Genomic DNA, 19,131 nt, shown 5'->3' on the forward strand with positions numbered 1-19,131 from the left:
AAAAAGGTTTAAGGTAAGGTAAGGAGAGAGAGAGAGAGAGAGAGAGAGAGCGAGCGCGCTGGTTACAGTCAATCAGTGTAACTCTTACTTTTACTTTAGACAGAGGAGTATTTCAACTGCCAATCCTCATAGGAAACAATATTAAGTTCTGTACAGGAAAGCAGTGATGCTATCATTAACAGTGTAACATTTTACTGCTCCTTTCTAACCTGACAGAAACCCAGCAAACAACAATCTACTTTCAACCTCAGCCAGAACGCAGGAAAACAGTTTTCTCTTCATCCATTCAGCTCATATTATAACTGATACTCTGCAGCAACAGTAGCCAGAAGAACCCAGCTCTCAGTGAACAGAGGCTCTTAAAGGTTAGGCCACGTATAAGGACAGACATCGCCTTAATTATGTCCTCTGCCAATTCACATTCTTGGATAGGAGCTCGGGCAGAGCTCCAGACGTAGACGCAGCGCTGGGAAACTGAGCGCGAGGAGAATCTCCCCTGAAAGGAACCAGACCATCCTTCAAAGAGGTTATTCTCCATGGAAGGATCCTCCGCTCAGGAACGGAGGGTAAGCGGGGCGTTTTGGGCCAAAAAGGAGGAAAAGAAGGATGCTTAGTTGGTAACGAGACAAGGTGCCAGCTCTGAAGTGTGACACTGCTTTCAGCCCAGAGTTCGACCCCCTCTGGGCCTCTGGGTGCCAGGAATGCTCTCAGCTAGGAAGTGGCGCCAGGGAAAAGATTAAACACACACTGTGGCTGCAGGACTGCCAAGGCTGTGTATGGCATTGTGCGTGTGTTTGTGCATGTGTGTGTGTTGGGCGGGTGGGTGGTGGTCATCCATACGTCAATACAAGCAGAGCAGAGAGTGTACATTGAAGGAGTGGAGGTTTCAGAGAATCACAGAAGGTAAACAGGAAAACAGTTGTACGACATTCAAATTAAAAAAGAAGAATCTGTATTAAAGTCTGTATTAAAACATTACGCACTGATTCTGGTGATTTTGCATCAACAAATACACAAACAAAGCTGTTTTTATGTCTTCAAGGCAGTAGGTTGACTGTTTTCAACCGACCAGGTGAAAGCCCTCTTTGTTAAACTCAAATTATCGAGCATATAAACAAAATATTCTGCAGGCAAAACAGGCAGATCAACAGAGCCAAAAAATCCTACAAGACATCTCTGATGCATGTAAACAAGCGGACACATTATGATTTACATCGAAGAGTCTCAGACACACACACAAAGGCCATGTTTGAGTGGATGTTAAAGCCTCCACACAGAGAACATAAATTATCAGCCAGGAGGTTGGGGAGGGGAAGTGTACAGCTTTTTATCTCTGAAATATTAATGCCCCCCCAGTTTCAACCGTCAAGAGAATTATGAAAGACAAATATTCCACTGACACAATGTTATATGAACACAGGGAGGCTTTAGGATGGAGTGCTTGCTTTAAAGACACATGTAATCAAACCAAGATAGGATATCTGTTTTAAGCCTACTAGGGTTCTTAGTTTCTGTGGTAATAGACTGCTGAGAGAGAGACAGAGACAAAGACAGAAAGAACAAATCGGTGAGACTTGCCTAATTAGACAACAAAGTTGCCATCAAATCTCCCAGTTGAATCCCAGAAAATGTCAACAAAGTCATGGTGGATAAAGATCAGAAGGACTGTGTGACCAAATTACTGAGGACAGAGACATCACCCACCACAGCGCGACAGTAACCCCGACCTGCTCCCTCAGAGCCTCGCCTGTGCTGGTGAGTTATTTATGCTCTTTTCTCTCTGTTTAAAGATTATAACAGGATTTTTTGTTTGTTTTTTTGTCTGTGTATAGAGAAGAAAATTAAAGACAGGTTGGAAGAGAGGACAACAAGCTGCAAGTCCTATATGAAAACGAATATGGACACATAATCCACAAAAGGACACAGATATGAAAGGGTCACCTTCAGAGTACTGAATGCCGGTGGGCTGAACCTGAACCTCCTCTACATACAGTCTATAGAGAATTTAATACAGCATCAGTAAAGGTTTCTGTTGACGGCCTCACAGAGAGAGAGAAAACAAATGGAGCATTAAAGTGGTCCTCATCAACTAAAACCAGAAATCTGCATTCAGTGACTAAAAATGCATTCGAAAAAACATCAGTAAGTCCAATCTATGACACGCAGTTCATGAGCTGTGATGTAAACAAGCAACGTACCAGGATACAGATAAATATACAGTACGCATATAACTCACACTCCATCATGGCGTATGTAAACTACTATAAACGCTGATGTAGTGCTGAACTGAATATCCAAAAAGAACAAACATTGGAGTTTAAGCCTGGCTTCCGTTATTTACAGCTTGCGGTGCCAGTTCTGTTTGACCATTTATGTATCATGACCGTTACGTATTTATGATTCGAAACTGCTGCGGTAAGGTATCAGCCTTGATTTGTGGTATGTGCTCTACTCGGTGAGCTCGCATGGCATCCAATTTATCATCGACTATTAACAACCTGAGTGCAAACACGTGATAAACACTGTGGTCACATGATGTGTTGTGACTCTACACAATGACCAGAATCACAAAAAAGCTCCATTTAACTGAAAGGGCACATTGGACTGTGGGATACTGACACATCCAATGTACATTCAGGCAGAAGAAGGCTGCTTTTTCTCGAGTGAGGCTGCAGACTTGTTGTATAACATTACACAACTTGAATAAACCTGCAGAAAAGCAAAATCTAACATTTTAAATTACATCACATGGAAATCTGTGCTAAAAATTTGAGACGCTATCTCCGCTTGCACTTGTGAAAAAATAGTGTTTATTTATAGTCTGTTAACGGTTGACATAAAAAGAAAAGCTGCAAAACTTTTAGCAGAGGGTTAAAAGATAGTCCAGATATTGGTATTATATCAACACTGTAGCTGTTATTTAGTCATTTTGTTGCTCAGAGGTACCTCAGCAGCTGAAACCTCTGCCTCATAACGTGCTGGTTAAACACCGAGCCAATGAAAACGTCTTCCAGTTTTTGTGGGGAGGGGAAACACATTAGAGACCCTATAAAAATACCATTTATCATCATGACAGTGGAGAGCTGATAAATAATCGCACTTGAGCAGCTCTCTCAAGCAGCCATTCATCACATCACGTCTAATGGTACCACCTTAAGAACGCCACAATCAAACAAAAGCACGTTAATTCTGTGATCCAGAGCAGCCAAAACTCCCTCAGAGGCAGCTGTGTGTTTCACTGCAGAAGTGTGTCATGTTGAGGGGAACCTCCGGGTAAGAAGGTAATGAGGTTGAGCAGAGCCTGTCTTAGTTGTTCAGCATCAGTACACTACAGTATGTGCAGCACGCACTGAGTACTCACTACATCAAAGAGCGCAAAGCCGGGGTCCCATTTCCAAGATCAATAAGGGAGATCATAAATTAAAAATCACTTTGGAGGGATAAGGGTCTGCGGATTAACTTTGCAGTTCACAGCCTTTACAGCTCGAACCAGCGAGCCGCTCTGCAAACTTACATGGTTTTAACGAGTTTTTGATTTGCAAATTAGCATGCAGCGTTACTTTCTGTTTGGTTGTTTGTTTCCAGATGGAACTGTGAGATCCCGGCTCGTATTCATCAAACCTACTTACAAATGCTCTAAAGAGATGACCTAATGGAAAAAAATATTCCCTGAAAGTGAAAAATAACTTACTGTGAAGTGCAAGAGCAACCTTTAAGAGCGGCTCTCAAGTAATCAATCAAAGTACATTAAAACCCTTGTTAAGACAGATTGCTGCAGATTGTATTAAAAATCTTACTCCTGAGTCATAATTTAAAACTGAACACACAAACAGCAATATATATTTTAGATTACACTTCTCAGGGACATAATTTTCCAATGACAATAGCTGTCCAGACTTATAACTTAACTTTTCTTCAGTATCAAATGAATCCAGTGGTAGTTGTCGGTACATTCATGGGTACATTGTAAACAGGAACTACTGGTAGCTCATTTGGCATACTCTTAATGGTAAAATTGTATGTGTCCGACTTTAAAAGTGTGTAAATTGGGGGGAAATAAAAGGAAAATGGCTTAAATGGAAAAGTAAACTAAATTGGAGCAGAGTGAAAATTCAGCTGCTAGTAGAGCAGAGATAATCAGTACCGCATACAATAATAATGTACTGTATGTATCAGGGAATGCAAAAACAAAAAGAGGTCTAACATCTGACCAAATGCTGAAAACCTACAGAAATAGTAGGATAAAACTACCTTATTCTGAAATAAAGTATTCATACTGCTTCATGTAATGTTTTATTCATCAAGACAAATGATATTGTCTGAAGTCACTCCAGAACACGTCTCAGATGGTGTCCATCACCGTTTCTGTACTGCAAACTTAAGAAACCTCCTGAACTCTTTAAACGCAGTTTAAAAAGCAGGAAACATCTTTTATTCATGTGTTTGTGAGTGGGAGTAAAAACTGTTTTTTACTTTTATCTTTCACTTTAACCCAAATCGTCCCTTACATAAGAGTTTGATAAATGCAGGCATTGGATCTGAAACTGGAAGAACAGCTGTCTCTGCCAGGCCTCTGCAGGTAAAAACACTGTTAACGAGCTAATACACTGTGAACCTACTGTCAGAAGTGTCATGTTTGCATATTGCTGACAAACACCAAACCAGTGAGTCCACACAAGGTCACAGAGAGACAACACATCCATACCACACACCAACCAAACAAACCACAGAGCCACGAGCCGAGAGTACAGTCCCTGTGGGGCCAACAACAGGACACAGTTTAATTTAATTAGAATTAAATACTCTGCCCTTGGAACAGCCTTGAATCACATACATTAATTACTGGGGCTCTGCTGCTGTATGTGTGTGTGACCCTGACTAATTTATTACATTTCACCTGTTCCTTCTGAGGCTTTTGCCCTCCACAGTCAGAGTTCATCAGGTCAATTGTGTCGTCACCTTGACATGTTTACGGCCAGCTCGGGACTAAACCTTACAGGTGCTGGTACCCGTCAATAAGGGGCCCACTGAACTGTAAATCTGGAGCCACATCTGTTCCCACACACAGTGTAAATTAATACCAAAGAAATGTGCAGCTTGTGTGTTTAATACAGACTGTTTTCATTGAGGAAAATGTCAAACCACATGTCAAACAAAGCTTTTTACATTTCAGTAATTTCATGTGAATGGACCTCAGGTAGACATACAGGAACAGAAAGCACCCAGCAGGACAACAGACTTAATCCTCACCTTCATACCAGTCAGCAAACCGAGGTCCAATTAACACCCCAGTAAAGAAGAAAGAAAAAAGAATCAGTCCTGGACGCTAACAATGGCTGATGTGGGTTAAAGGGAGGGAGCATAAGTTTATCATGATGTTGGAGCTCTGTGGCTCAGTGCTCTGGCAGTGTTTAAAATACTCTTATATCTGTTAGATCAAGCTTATCAGATGTCTCCTTCATTAAAACTAAGTGCACTCTTTTTGGTGTTGATTTAATTTAAAAGCTGGAATCTCGAGTCCCAGCGATCAAAGGGGACGCAGTAAAATGTGGTTGTGGAGCGGCCTGCTTAAATTAACCAGAGCTGAAAGGTGAAACACTCAACTGCTGCCTGAATGGAGCCTGGTGACTGGTTGGGGGGTTGGAGGCTATGCATTGCAAAGGGAGAGACAGGTTTTTCATCTCATTACCACAATACCCCCACCCCCCACATCTTCTCCCCTCTTCCTGACCCCCCACTAGACAAGCAACGGCCGAAGCTCACACCCCACCACCACCACCACCACCTCCACCACGCTCTGCATAAAATACTCTAACGACTCCTGCCAGGCCTTCTTCTACCTACAGCGGCTCACGTCACCATTGAACCATCAGAGCGTCTCTTTCATATTTCTACAGTAGCCCAGAATGGACAAACCAATCACTGGCGTAGTTTCTATTTTACATTAATAATTTTACATTATACACCCTGTAAAAAGGGGATTTTTTTTATACATAAACACTATAAACAAGACATTTGGACATATATTTAGCATATAACAAGAGGTAATTCACAACTATTAACAGGGACGTATTATTTTAACTTGAGAAATGTATGTTTTCATTTCACTGTGCCTTTAAAATAAACTATTATTATCCAATCTAATTTCAACACTAATATGATTGCTGAGTACTAAATTGCCTAGCTTTAGAAGAAATGGGACAAATTAGTAGCCTGGAGGATAAAAACACGCCACGAGGGTCGAGACACATTAAAACTTCGCTAATCACCGAAAACATTCTCGAGCAACCACCACATGGGGAATTTCCAGCTCACAATGACAGCTGACTGGAGTGGATTTGGGGTTGATTTGGGATAAAAAGCGTCTCACCTCGACCAGCTTGAGAAACATATTGTTGATTCTATGTTTGAGAAAAAAGCTGAACCACAAAATGAAACACATCTGAACACAAACAGCTCATGTACAACAGAAAACCTACTTGCAAATTGCTCTCTCAAAAGGAGAGAACGGACAGCATGCTCAAACTCCTACGCAGCAGATTTGCTGTTATCAGAGCTATGTTAAGGCTGTTACATCAGGCAACACAAATTACACTGAACATCATAATGTGCAATTATCAATTCCACTGTGTGCAAGTATGTGTGTGTATGTTTGTGTTCATTTGTTTCAGAAAAATATACAGGTTAAATAAATATTCATACGTCTCTGACCTTGTTTTTGAAATAATGATTAAAAAGCTCCAGAAGTACTGTAACTGGCTGTTTTTATCTTCTTGTGCAGAGCAATTAAGCTTAAGTAGTAAGGAAAAAAGAACAAAGATCAGCTGTAATGATAAACACAACACCAACTAATTCCTACAGTGCCTGTGAAGTCAATAATGAAAACTGCTTGTGTAGCTCAATGTCATCCAGAGGAGTCAGAGCAAACCCACAATCCCTTTCCTGATTTCTCCATTCAGGAGGAAAGCTGACGATGCTGGAGGGAGGCCATTCGTACTGATTTGCGGACCCTGCCACAGCATCCCCTGATGACACTTTTCTGCTGTATCTGAAAACCAAAAGAAGGAGGACATTCCACGGATTCTTGCTCTATAGTGAAGCAGCTTTGGAGCCACAGAAAAGGATGTGAACTCTTCCAATCAGAACATTTGCATATCAAAAGGAAACTTGCTGTCAGCGCAGTAGTAAAGAGACATTAGTATGCAGAGACGTGACCAAGCATGAGGCCGTTATTCAAACGTACCAATAGCCATTTGATAGATATTGGATACTTAGCATCAAGCAGCACAATAACGACTTTGGTCATTTATTAAGAAGCTTTACAACAGCAGCACCCAGCCAGATTCCAGGGTTGATACCATTGCTAAAAAATATAACAGGGCATTATATTCTACTCTAACTCATCCTGACAGTTTGATGTCTGAACACTGTCACAACTAAATTATTTTTGGAAAGACAAACTGGAAAACAGTCTGTTCAGATCAACAAATGAGGTGAAAGTGGAAAAAATTAAAAAAGAATCCACCTGCATGTAAGTGAACAGTATAAATAGTCACTCTCATTCATATCCAAACTGTGAAAGCACAATCTTACCACTGTAGCAGCTCATGAGGAAACCATCTGTTTTGTTAACCGGATGCCCTCCTGTCAGTGGTAATATAAATTAGACAGTGATGAAACATCTCAAACTCCTGTATGCTATGGTTCACCACCTCTACCCGTCACAGTTCTCACCCTCACGTCTGAACGGCCTAATGTTGACAGTGAGACGCGGCAGAGTTAAAGCATGTGAAACCAGGTCACTGTGAAATCTCGGGTCTGGTTTGCTACTAAATGAGCGCAATGTAGCATAAAGGCCTGTTAAATAAACATAATCTGTCACATTCGCAGTGGGAGAACAATGTACTTGTAGTGATTTCTGTACTCCAAAATTAGTTTTACTACACAGAAGGAAATACTTTGTCTACTGTACTTGACCAGTGGTTCACAGTGGGGTTGTTTTTGTCAGCCGGGCACTTGTCATATGAACTCAAGGACCCCTTCATCAACACCACCAGTCATGTTCCCAATGTGTTTAACTGAACTAATTTTAAGCTGGATGTCAATGAACACTGTTAATAATATAAACTATAAAATAAAAATGATTTAAATACAACTGATCCGTCAATGTTCAAGTCGGTTTGCTCAAGTTTGCCTTCATACTAGACTTAGAGTGGCTGAAGATGGATGCTTGAACCATAACGTCCATACTTGTAACTATTTATTCACTACATTTTGAAAACCATTTAAACCTTTTATTCATTCATTTGAACTATTTCAACCATTAATTCACTATATTTTTTTCCTTTTTACCATTTATACATCCCAATTAGCCAACCATCTTAACCAATAACTCATTACGTTTAGCTATTTCAACCATTTATTCCCTACTTTTAGGTTTTACACCATTTACCCATTACTTTTAGTTAACTGTTCAGGTTTCCCTTCTTGCTTGGTAACTAGTTTTCATGCTCTCAATCACAGCTCCTAGTGTTTCAGCTGACTCAATTATTTTTTTTAATCAAATAATCATAATTTCAGTTTTTTTTCTTCAAATCAATCTACTCCACAATCTTTCCATGGACCACCTGGCAACCGCAGAAGTACCCCTTGAGGTACAAGTACCCCTGGTTGGTTGGGGATCACTGTACTAAAGTTTCATCATATGTGCTCAGTCAGTGATTCGCTGAATGAAAGATTATAAAAAAAGTGCTTGCATCAGACAGTACAGTAAATAGGATAATTCATGGATGAATAACAGGCCGGTGAAGCTGTCGTGAAGACCATAACACCGGGGCAAACAAGTGGACACAAAGCCAAATGAGGAGGGGTGGGGGCAGCCCCAGACAGAGCAAACTCCCATTGTCTACTGAGATAGCGAGGACAATGCAGGACAACGCTGAGATATATGCAAGCACCACAAGGTCTCACCCCAGCGATGCACCAGCCCTAATCCCAAACACGATTTCCCCTCCTAACACATAGATGATGTCATCCTGCCCCCCTCCTCACCCGAATCCCTCTCCCCACCTCAGCTCCTCTGGACCTTCAATGCAACCAAGCATAGAGGAGCAAGGCCCACAGGAGGATGTTCTGCTGCTGAGAAACAAGCTGGCAGCAAGAAATCAGATACTCTCTAAGTGCATCCGTGTGTACGAATGAAAGAGACACACGCTATCATATCACCGTGCGCTTCAAACTCTCGCCTCTGAAGTCTGTCCCACGCAAGACTAGACTTTATTCTTCAAGCACACAGCAGATGGAAAGTTTATATCTGCAGTCAGGTGTCGGCTGACTTGCTGCATGTCCCATAAAAATGCTTACAGAGTGAAAGCGGTCGGCAGGACAGGTCAGTGTGTCCCGGAGCATTACAGGTCCAAAGAAAGCCTTACATGCTTCACTGGAAAGAGGGAGAGGGGGACAGTTGCTCTTTAGAACTTTATGTGCCTCCCCTCCCCCCCATCTTCACTCCACAAAAGGGACCTTACCCCTCGTCCCCACCCACAAGGAATTTCTCAGGCATTGCTGGGTTCACCATGACAACTGGGTGCTTAACAAAGCATTTCTCTTAGACATTCTTCCTTTCACAGGGGAGGGGGGACAACAGTCAAAGGAGGGAGAGACAGAGAGGGGGGGGGGTATATGGGGGTAAAGAGGGAGGGTAGAGGAGCTTGAAATGATGGGAGGGAACAGTGGAGGTTGCAGGGGTGAGAGCTATAGACCCTGGTAGATAGGAGAAAAATGGGGAATGGTGACAGGCAAACAAAAAGAGGGAAAGAGAAACAGGATCAAGGTGATAGGTGATGTTAAAGGGAGAAAAAGAAAAGAAACAGTGCTACAAACATTCCAAGCAAGCCTGCAAGTGTGACTAACGCCATCCAGGGAGGGCGAGGGAGGCACGAAGAATAAAAAGAAGCACATTACAGATGACTCTGGACGCGCAAAACACGGGCGGAGCACTTGCAAGCCGACTTGACTTTGAGTCTTATGAATCAACCATAAGGCAAACAGAAATCCATGAACCATAAAGAACACAGAAACCCAAGGTACAGTCCGCTTGAGTGAAATAATTATATCACGGTGAGGACAAAAGCAATCAGAGAGGTCCAGCTGTTGGAGGCTATACACACACACACACACAAATATACCAGATTTGTGCAGCGTGATGGGCTAGTGTTACAGGAGACAAACCCCTGAGAAAGTCCCTCCACAGACATCTTAAAGGTTTAATAGATTATAATGAAATTACACTGGCTGTGAATGTCTTGGCTCTTACTTATACAGTAGAGCAGGGAGCCTACTCCATTAAAATTCCAGTCTTGTAGCATAATCTTATGCAAGGATGGAGAAGGGCCGGGGCAAAGGCGGTCTAAAATGCCATAAAAGCACATTCAACCGTATAGAATACTGCCATCAATTCTGTATCTGATTGAAAACAACGCAACCTGAATTAATATTTCAGAAACAAAAAACTTGATACATGTGAGCGTATTCATTGTTTGCTCCAGTTTGGGCTGTACGTCAGCAAGTTTGGCTCACATTAGTTTGACAGTGAGGTGCTTTAACCTTGGAGCATCCAGAGCCACTTCAGAGTCACACTTAAAACTTAAAAAGGGCCTCCCCTCCCAACAGTGTCCAGAGAGAGAAAATATCTGCTGTCCACCATGTAATTTGTGCATCTGTACAACCTGCAGTGTGATGTGAGCTGAATCAAACTGCCATCATTAGTTGTGGAGGCACGTTTGTCTGTTAAATCTCTGCATTGGCAAAGTGAGCATGGGGGGGGGTTGATATTGGCTTGGACTCCGAATTTGATTAAAACAAGGACAAAGTGTCCTGAAGATGTAGTTGTAATAATGTATATATATAGTACACTCCCACAGAGTCACTACATAGTGATAGAAATGTACATTAACATAACAGTGACAAAACTACAAAAGAACCAACAAATTGGCGTCATATTCAAATGACCATGCATAACAACATGTTCAAAAATGAGGGATAATGAAGGATTAGCTATACTTTCTATAGGGAAATTAACAGGGTTTTCACAGAGAAAGAAAAGCAGGGGGAAAAAAAATCTTTGCCATCAAATGCAAACACCTATTTATGCAGGCTCACGCTTGCCTGGGAACAGTAGATCAGCCCCTGAGTATGTCAACACTGGTCTGACAGATCCCAGGATACAGATGCAGCTAATTTAATCCCACAGACGACAACCAGCCTCCCACTCCCCAGTGTGACCACAACTCTCTTCCTGATACAGAAGTGACACATGACATGAATATTATCTTTACACACATCAGTTTTATCTTCAATGCGGCAGAAACGCAAGTTAGTGTTCAACAGACCCTTAAAGTCTGAGATGAGTTTCAGTACAACACCGTTAATTAATTCACACACCTCTCATCGTTCTCCTTACTTCCATTTAGTCCAGAGGCCCAACGCCTGCACACCACTGCTGTAAATCTGTCTCCTTAACTGGCTACCATAATTAAATGCTTATAATCACTCATTTATGCCAGTGCACACAGCCAATACGCAACAGGGCAGCAGGATAATCGGGTTATGTAGTTGTCAGATGTGTTTTTAAGTGCCTGCTTATGGTTCTGAATGATTATAGTGTCAATCTCAATAGCAATGTGCTATCAGTTAACTTGTTTGGAGGAAAGCATTTATTCTATTCTATTAAAAAAGTGATATTCATATTCATCAACACGCTTTGTTGCAAAGATCAATCGACAGTGGTTCTTTCGAACAAATCATAAAGAAATTAATAAATCTTTTTGGAGTGTTGGCGAATGGGGAGGGGGGGTGCTCGTTTGGGTATTATTTAAGTATTTATGACCAATTCCACACATAGTTTTTTCACATATAGGCTCTGACTGTTTCAGACCGTCATTAATAGTGTTTTTTCTTGTATTTACTGTTTGTATTTGTAGCCGTGGGTGGCAAACTGATGCACATAATTGCCTTTGGAGGGATGAATAAAACCATATTAAAATGAAATCACTATAAAAATTTGAGTCAGTTTTACTCAGTACTCCGTACTGCTTTAAATATGGTTCCCCTACACCACTTAAATCACTTTTATTTTCACCTCTGGTAGCATGATGGTTAGCCATTATCTTTATGGCGTATTTGATATAAGAGGAGGAGGCTCCCGTTCCCTCCGAGTTAACTACGAGACACTTTAGTATGAAGTACACACTGAAAATACAATCTCACACGATATTACATATATAAAACATACACATCACATTTAAGTGAGATTTAGTTCAGTTAATATAGACACTATATCACCAACAGCCTATCAGTATTCTGACATTCCCTCCTTTAAAATAAGAATTAACTATTAAAAACACTTAAGATTAAGATATACATGTATAAACTGTACTAGGTACAAATAGTTATATGTTGATTATGTATTTCAGTAAAAACTGATTACGTGTCATTTATTGAAGTAAAGTGATTACAAAGAGACTCTACTGAAAAGTTAATAATTTTACATCCATTTTTTAAACATTTTAAGCCCAAATGAGGTCCAATTTTATCTGAAAAGTAATTAATAATGTACATCAGTTGGGGCAATGCAATGGATTATATGCCTGAATTCAACTTTAAGAAGATCATCATAATCTGTGGATTACTTAAAGGTTACCTTTCCAAAGCTACTGCATAGGAAACACTTCAAACTCAAAGCAAAGTGTAGCTACATTAGAACCGTTACATCCATTTCAGAGTGAAGAGCAGTGGTCAGAAACGATGTTATTCACAGTCCAACAACATACAAAAGAGCCCATCAAAAATCGTCCATCATATGGGGCCTCTTAAACGGCAGCATAAAGAGAAAGATAATGGGAAGACTTGGGAGGTCCCTGGAGGGAGAAGCCTTTGAAAATTGGGGTCAGCAGCATCTATTGGAGGAGCTCATCTTCCTACCCCATTTTCTCTTCCAACTGTCTAATGACTTTCCTGCTCAGATACAGTATGACTGTATTTTCCAACATGTTCCCAGTTTACACAACCCCAACTTAACCCTTCCCCCCCTTCTGTCCTCCTGCCTCCCTCCATCTCCCGCTGTCTCATGCAGGGGTGCTGACACATAAACCCCAGCAGGTGCGGGACGCGCTGGGGAGACACAGCCTCTAATTGGTCCTTGGTGGAGTCACAGCTGTTGCCCCCAACCACAGCCTGGTATGAGCTGTAGCGCCTGCCCCTGAATCGACAGCTCACTATTGTTCTCCAGAGAGGCAAAGCTCAGCTTCAATCTATTATATTGACTGCCCTCTCTAACCATACAGTATCTAATAGTCAGTGGCAACTCATCAACAAATACAAAAGCACTTCACACCGTCGTTGAATTGACACTTCCACTGCCTCATCCAGTCAAATCAAAGAATTTCCAAGGTTCCTACCAACTTTAATCCTCACTGTTCTTGTTAAGTATCTGATTTTTATCTTTAACCTTGATGTCCAATCTCTTAATAATGCTCCCTAGTTCTGTTTCCTTCTCTCTTAGGTTGTGCCAAGGTCAAAGCGAAGGCAGATTTACAGCGGATCACACTGCGTCAAATAAGCTCCAACAGAGGGTAACATCAACACACCCCCACTCTCTGCGGGTGCAATTCAAGTTCAGTCACATTTCTCAAGTAAATAAAACTCTGTAATTTGTGCAGGCATGCAAAATTAAAAGGTTTGGGGAACGCAGGCAGTTTAAGACATGCAGGAAAGACAACACCAGCAGTGAGCATAAACAGCAAAAAAATGTCAGGCTTGTTTAGGATCTACATCACCCTCCTCAACATATACAGTCCAAACAAGTGGACCAAACAGTGATTTACATTGCAACCAACTCTGGCTGTCTTTAAATACAGCATCAAACCAGCATTAAACAGCTATTAGACATCAGTCTCCCTCAAATTAGAGCAAGAACAGCATGCCAGTCAAACAATACAACGCTTTAAGAACATCAACTCTTAAATCGGACTCTAAACAAGCTATAGAAATAGACCATAATTAAATTATGTCTTTTGTTGTATGTGGGAGGGGGGGCGGTGGTGGGCAATTATGAGGCATGATCAGTCTGCCTACTGGAGTGTGGATCCCACAGGATACAGACGTGCTCAGACAAACAGCTATTTAAATCTCTACAATAGACAGAGCTAAATCAGGCTTGTGTAAACAAGAAAGCTCCTTAATGAGGGGTCCAAAGAATTTTAGAAGCCCCTCTGGATTAAACAAATGTAACAGTTTACCTCACAGAAATCAAATACCTAAATACATCTTTGTGACTTGCTACTCCAGTGATTTTTTGGGGAGGGTGAGAGGCTTATAAATATCCTGCAGTGAATATTAATCCTCCTTCATGAATATTTCTATTATAGGGAGATCACTCTGGAACACTGGAGCCAAGAAAGACATACTTAAGTCATCATCACTCCCATTATCTGGTGAAGTGAAGCGAAAATGTAAATGGAGAGACAGGACATGGAAATAGAGTAGGGATACACCTCAGTGAGTCCGTTTTCTCACCGCAATACCTTTTACTGACTGGGTGGAGTCTGCAATTACAAAGAGTTATCTAACAGTCTTACCTGACACTGAGATCCTCATGGAGGCCTCCAGGGGCCGGTTGTTATCCAGGGCTTGGCTCAGCTGGATCTCCCCCGTGCTTTGGTTCAGGAGGACTAGGTTCAGCTCGTTTCCCACCTCAAAGCTGTAGTGGAGCTGATCCGAGACGTCGGGGTCATGAGCGGGGATGCGCCCAATGACTCCAGAGGGGAAGCTGCTCGATTTGTCCGTCACGTAGTTGTTGAAGATGATCTGGAAGTTTTTGAGCACAGGCACGTTGTCGTTCTTGTCGACAAGTTTGATGTGGACTGTAGCACGGCTGACCAGAGGGGCGGACGTGGCCTGGACCACAATAATGTACTCAGACCTTGTCTCGTAGTCCAGGTCTATTAATGCAGTCAGTTCTCCGGAGAAGATGTCCAGCTGGAACACCTCTGGGATGTTTCCCTCCACTATCTGGTACATTATCTGTGCATTACTGCCTTCATCTGGATCTGTGGCTGAAATATGTGCAACCACGAGGCCTATGGGGCTGTTTTCCTCCACTCTAATGTCAAACTCATCTTTCTCAAACACAGGGGGGTTGTCGTTCACATCTAGGATTGTTACGTGGATGTTTACTGGTGTTTTGAGAGCAGGAACACCTTTATCTACAGCGAAAGCCTGCAGGCTGTAAACAGGCACATTCTCTCTGTCTAATCTGCGCAATGTGCGAACAATGCCAGAGGTTGATTCAATTATGAAATCTCCATCGCCATCCTCCCCACCTTGGAAGGTGTAGAAGACGCGACCATTGAGCCCAGAGTCTCTATCGGTGGCAGAAACCTGGACCACGCTGGTGAAAACCGGCACATCCTCCATAACAGAGCCCACATAGTGGTCTCTGAGGAAGCGGGGGGAGTTGTCATTGACGTCATTCACCAGGATCTCCAGGTAGGTGGTGTCAGACTTCTGTGGGATGCCGTTGTCTCGAGCAGTGATGGCGAGCGTATAGGAAACCTGGTCCTCGTAGTCCAGCTCCATCTGTGTGGTGACAGCTCCTGTATCTGGGTCGATGTCAAACTGAGGGATGCTGTCGTCCATGAAGTAGGTGATGCGTGCGTTCTCTCCTGTATCTTCATCTGTGGCACTTATCACCACAACAGTTGTTCCCACAGGCTTGTCCTCATTGATGTTGACGGTGTAATGCGAGCTCTGGAACACGGGCCGGTGTGTGTTGGCGTCTGTGACGTTAACAAACACCTTAGCGGTGTCAAAGCGTGTGCCGTCACTTGCAGTGACAGTGAGGGCGTATTGGCGTTCTAGTTTGTAGTCTAAAGGCAGCGCCAGTGTAATGAGCCCCCCTCCACTCTGACTCGTGATGGAGAATCTGTTGCGGGTGTTTCCGCTGGATATCTGATAGGTCACCACGCTGTTGATGTCCTGGTCCACAGCCGAGACTGTCACCACACTGGTCCCCACGGATGCGTCCTCATTCAGTCTCATGTAATACGCCCTCTGAGTGAACTCTGGGTTGTTGTCGTTGACATCTAGAATGGTCATGCTAATGCTGGCTGAGGAGGACATGACAGGGTAGCCGTGATCTCGGGCCTCCACTCCAAAGTTGTAAAAATCTACACTCTCCCTGTCCAGCTCGGCTGCCACTACAATCCACCCTGTGCTGTTGTTGATGGTGAATGGGAAGTTTGGCGTGGTTTCAGTGAGGCGATACTCTAGCCTGGAGTTGTCTCCAGAGTCTGCATCCACTGCTTGGATGTGGATAATGGAGTAGCCCAGCGGCACGTTCTCCAGAACGGTGGCCTGGAATGGGGTGCTGACAAAAATTGGGGCGTTGTCATTCACATCCAGCACCTGCACTGTAACCAGGCCACTGATGTTGGATAGCGGAGGCCGTCCTCCATCCTGAGCTCGGATTCTTAAAGTGTATTCTTTGTTCGCCTCGTAATCCAGGTGACTCACCAGGTCCATTTTACCTGTCTGAGCATCAATATAAAACTGTCCCCTGGTGTTTCCACTCATGATGCTGAAGTGAACAAGGGCATTGCTCCCTCTGTCCTGGTCTGTGGCCGTCACCTGCAGGATCTCTGTGTTGGGGGCCATGTCCTCTGGGACCTGGACCACATAGCGCTTCTCACTGAACTGGGGAGCATTATCGTTGTCATCCTCAACCACAATGTAAACTGTAGCTGTGGCGCTCCGGGGCCCGGGGTCACGACCTTGGTCATTTGCCTCAACTAACAGCATATAGGATTCTACCTCCTCTCTGTCTACCAGACCCTTGGTGCGGATTACACCAGACCTGGAATCAATCTCAAACACATCATTGGACCCGTTACTGTTTAAGACACGGTAAAGGATGTTACCATTAACAGGTGCGTCCCCGTCTGTGGCCCTCACAGTTAACACCTCATAGCCTATTTCTAGATTCTCCCGGATGCTTTCTTTATAATCCTGCTGCTCAAACACAGGGTCGTGATCATTAGTGTCCCTGACAGTGATAGTGAGGGTTGCCATGGCTGTACGCCGGGGCGTGCCATGGTCGACTGCGGTCACACGGAACACATGGGTGTCTTTTGTCTCCCTGTCCAGCACCTCTACTGTGGACACAGCACCGTTGGCCGGGTCCACAGCAAAGAGATTGTTGGAACGGCTATCAAAGAGAGCCTCTATGAAATACTCCAGCCTGCCTGCCTCCCCCTCATCCACATCCACTGCTTTCAAAACAACAACGGGAGTCCCAGCCGGCTTATTCTCCGGCACAGACACTTGGTACATTGGAGGCTGAAACTGGGGGCTGCTGTTGATGCTTCTCCTCCTCCTGCTCACAATCCCTGAATCAGACTGAGCTGCCTTTTCTAACAGCTTCCCTAAGTGGCCCTGCCTAAAGGGGCCCTGACCCACACGCCAGTGGATGGAGATGGGGTTGACTTTAGCACTCAGTCCATTTCCTGTGAGCACATCACAGAGCAGGTCTAGCTCCAGGAGCGTGTCCTGCCTCCAGCACAGCGTTTCAGAAACAAACAAGTCCCCCTCAGAGAAGTAAAAGTCACGGCTGTTGGTGACTTTGCAGCGGATCGGGTCTCCTGGCAGCAGACCCCCCACTGAAAATAAAGCAGAGCCCGCTTGGTGGCACTCTGAGCCGCGGTGGTTGCTGCTGAACAAACTGAGCACCTCCATGTCCCACTGAGGTTTTCTTTTACGCTTGTTTGAACAGTTCCTACCGTGAACATGCACTTCGTACTGGCCGGTGAGGAGGTGCCGGTAGCCGGAGTCCGAGCAGTCGGCCACAGTGTACACGGTGAAGGGGTTGGAGCGCAGCGAGGGGCACTTTATAGAGTCCGAAACAAACACAATGCCCGCCGCCGCGTCAGTCTCCAGAAACCGCTCCGTGAATTTGGGAGCAAGTACTTGATCCAAAGCGCACCGTGCGCCTCGCTCCACGCCGGCCACCACCGTCCTTGGCCCCGCATCCTCACTGAGGTGAACGGTGTAACAATGTGCCAGCGAAACCAGTTTACAGCACCAGAAAATCAACAACAAATCCCATTTAACGAAGTGCATCGCTCCTCAGTTTGTGGTCTCCGAGTGGGAATTTCTGCAGCTCCTTATTCCTTTAAACTTTCCGCCTGTGAGTTTCCCTTTGTTGCAAAGGAGCCATGCTCTCAGCGGGCGCACTTCTCTCCGGTCACTCCGGCTGATTTTATGAGGTAAACCCGCAGTAACCTTGGCCGGAGCGGCTCACACACTCATTCACACACACACACCGGCGACAACAGCAGCAGCAGCAGCACCTCCGCTCCGTCCGCGCAACTCCGATTGAATGGTAAAAATGGCTCCGACTCCCCCTGCGCCTTGAGGCTCCTCATTATCATAAACCTGTGTGTGTGTAAAAGAGAGAGAAAGAGAGGGGAAAACAGCTCTGTTAGGGGTCTGAGGACTTGACACAAACCCTGCCACTAGAGATAAATGGTAACTTCCTAAAAGCTTAATTTATTATCTGAGAACAACAACTTTCATTAATTTACTTGACAACATTTAGTTTAATTATATTATTTTTTCCCCATGTTTCAATGCTACTTACACAACCGCCAAGGATCCTTGTAGTGCTTGAGCTATGTGTTATCTTTACAATAGTTTGTTTTCTATCAAAAGTTTTTTGTTGTTTAAATAAAACACCTTAAATGACCAAGAGAGACATCTTAGAGGTTATGAAGTGGTAGCACATAACCAGCACTATTATTTCAACAGTGACTAACATATAGCCTATATTCACCTTCAAAAAGGGTTTACTCATTAACTGGCAGACATTCCTCACGTTTAAGGTTTGAGTGTTTTAACCGAACACAATGAGAGTGCTGGAGTTGTTCTTTCACTGGCTGCCCATTGTTCAAACATCAGCCAAAAGAGGAGGATTTTAATTCAGTCTAAAATCAAACCAATTTTAATTAATTGGTGTTCCCCAGTGGTTTTCAGATGCAATAGTTTATGTGTTCTCTTTTCCTGTGTGTTTTAATAATT

General features: G+C 43.5%; 1 protein-coding gene across 1 annotated transcript in view; it reads right to left on the reverse strand.

The window, feature by feature from the left end:
• celsr2 (cadherin, EGF LAG seven-pass G-type receptor 2) overlaps positions 1-18,374 on the reverse strand; it is a 61,314-nt gene extending 42,940 nt beyond the window's left edge. The window contains exon 1 of the mRNA XM_035661390.1: positions 14,637-18,374. Coding sequence (XP_035517283.1) covers positions 14,637-18,174 — 3,538 coding nt within the window. The 5' untranslated portion in view covers positions 18,175-18,374. The remainder of the gene's footprint in view (positions 1-14,636) is intronic.
• Positions 18,375-19,131: the final 757 nt, after the last annotated feature.

This window comes from Morone saxatilis, unplaced genomic scaffold, assembly GCF_004916995.1.
Source record: "Morone saxatilis isolate NCDOM2014 unplaced genomic scaffold, NCSU_SB_2.0 Contig18, whole genome shotgun sequence".
Lineage (NCBI taxonomy): Eukaryota > Metazoa > Chordata > Actinopteri > Moronidae > Morone > Morone saxatilis.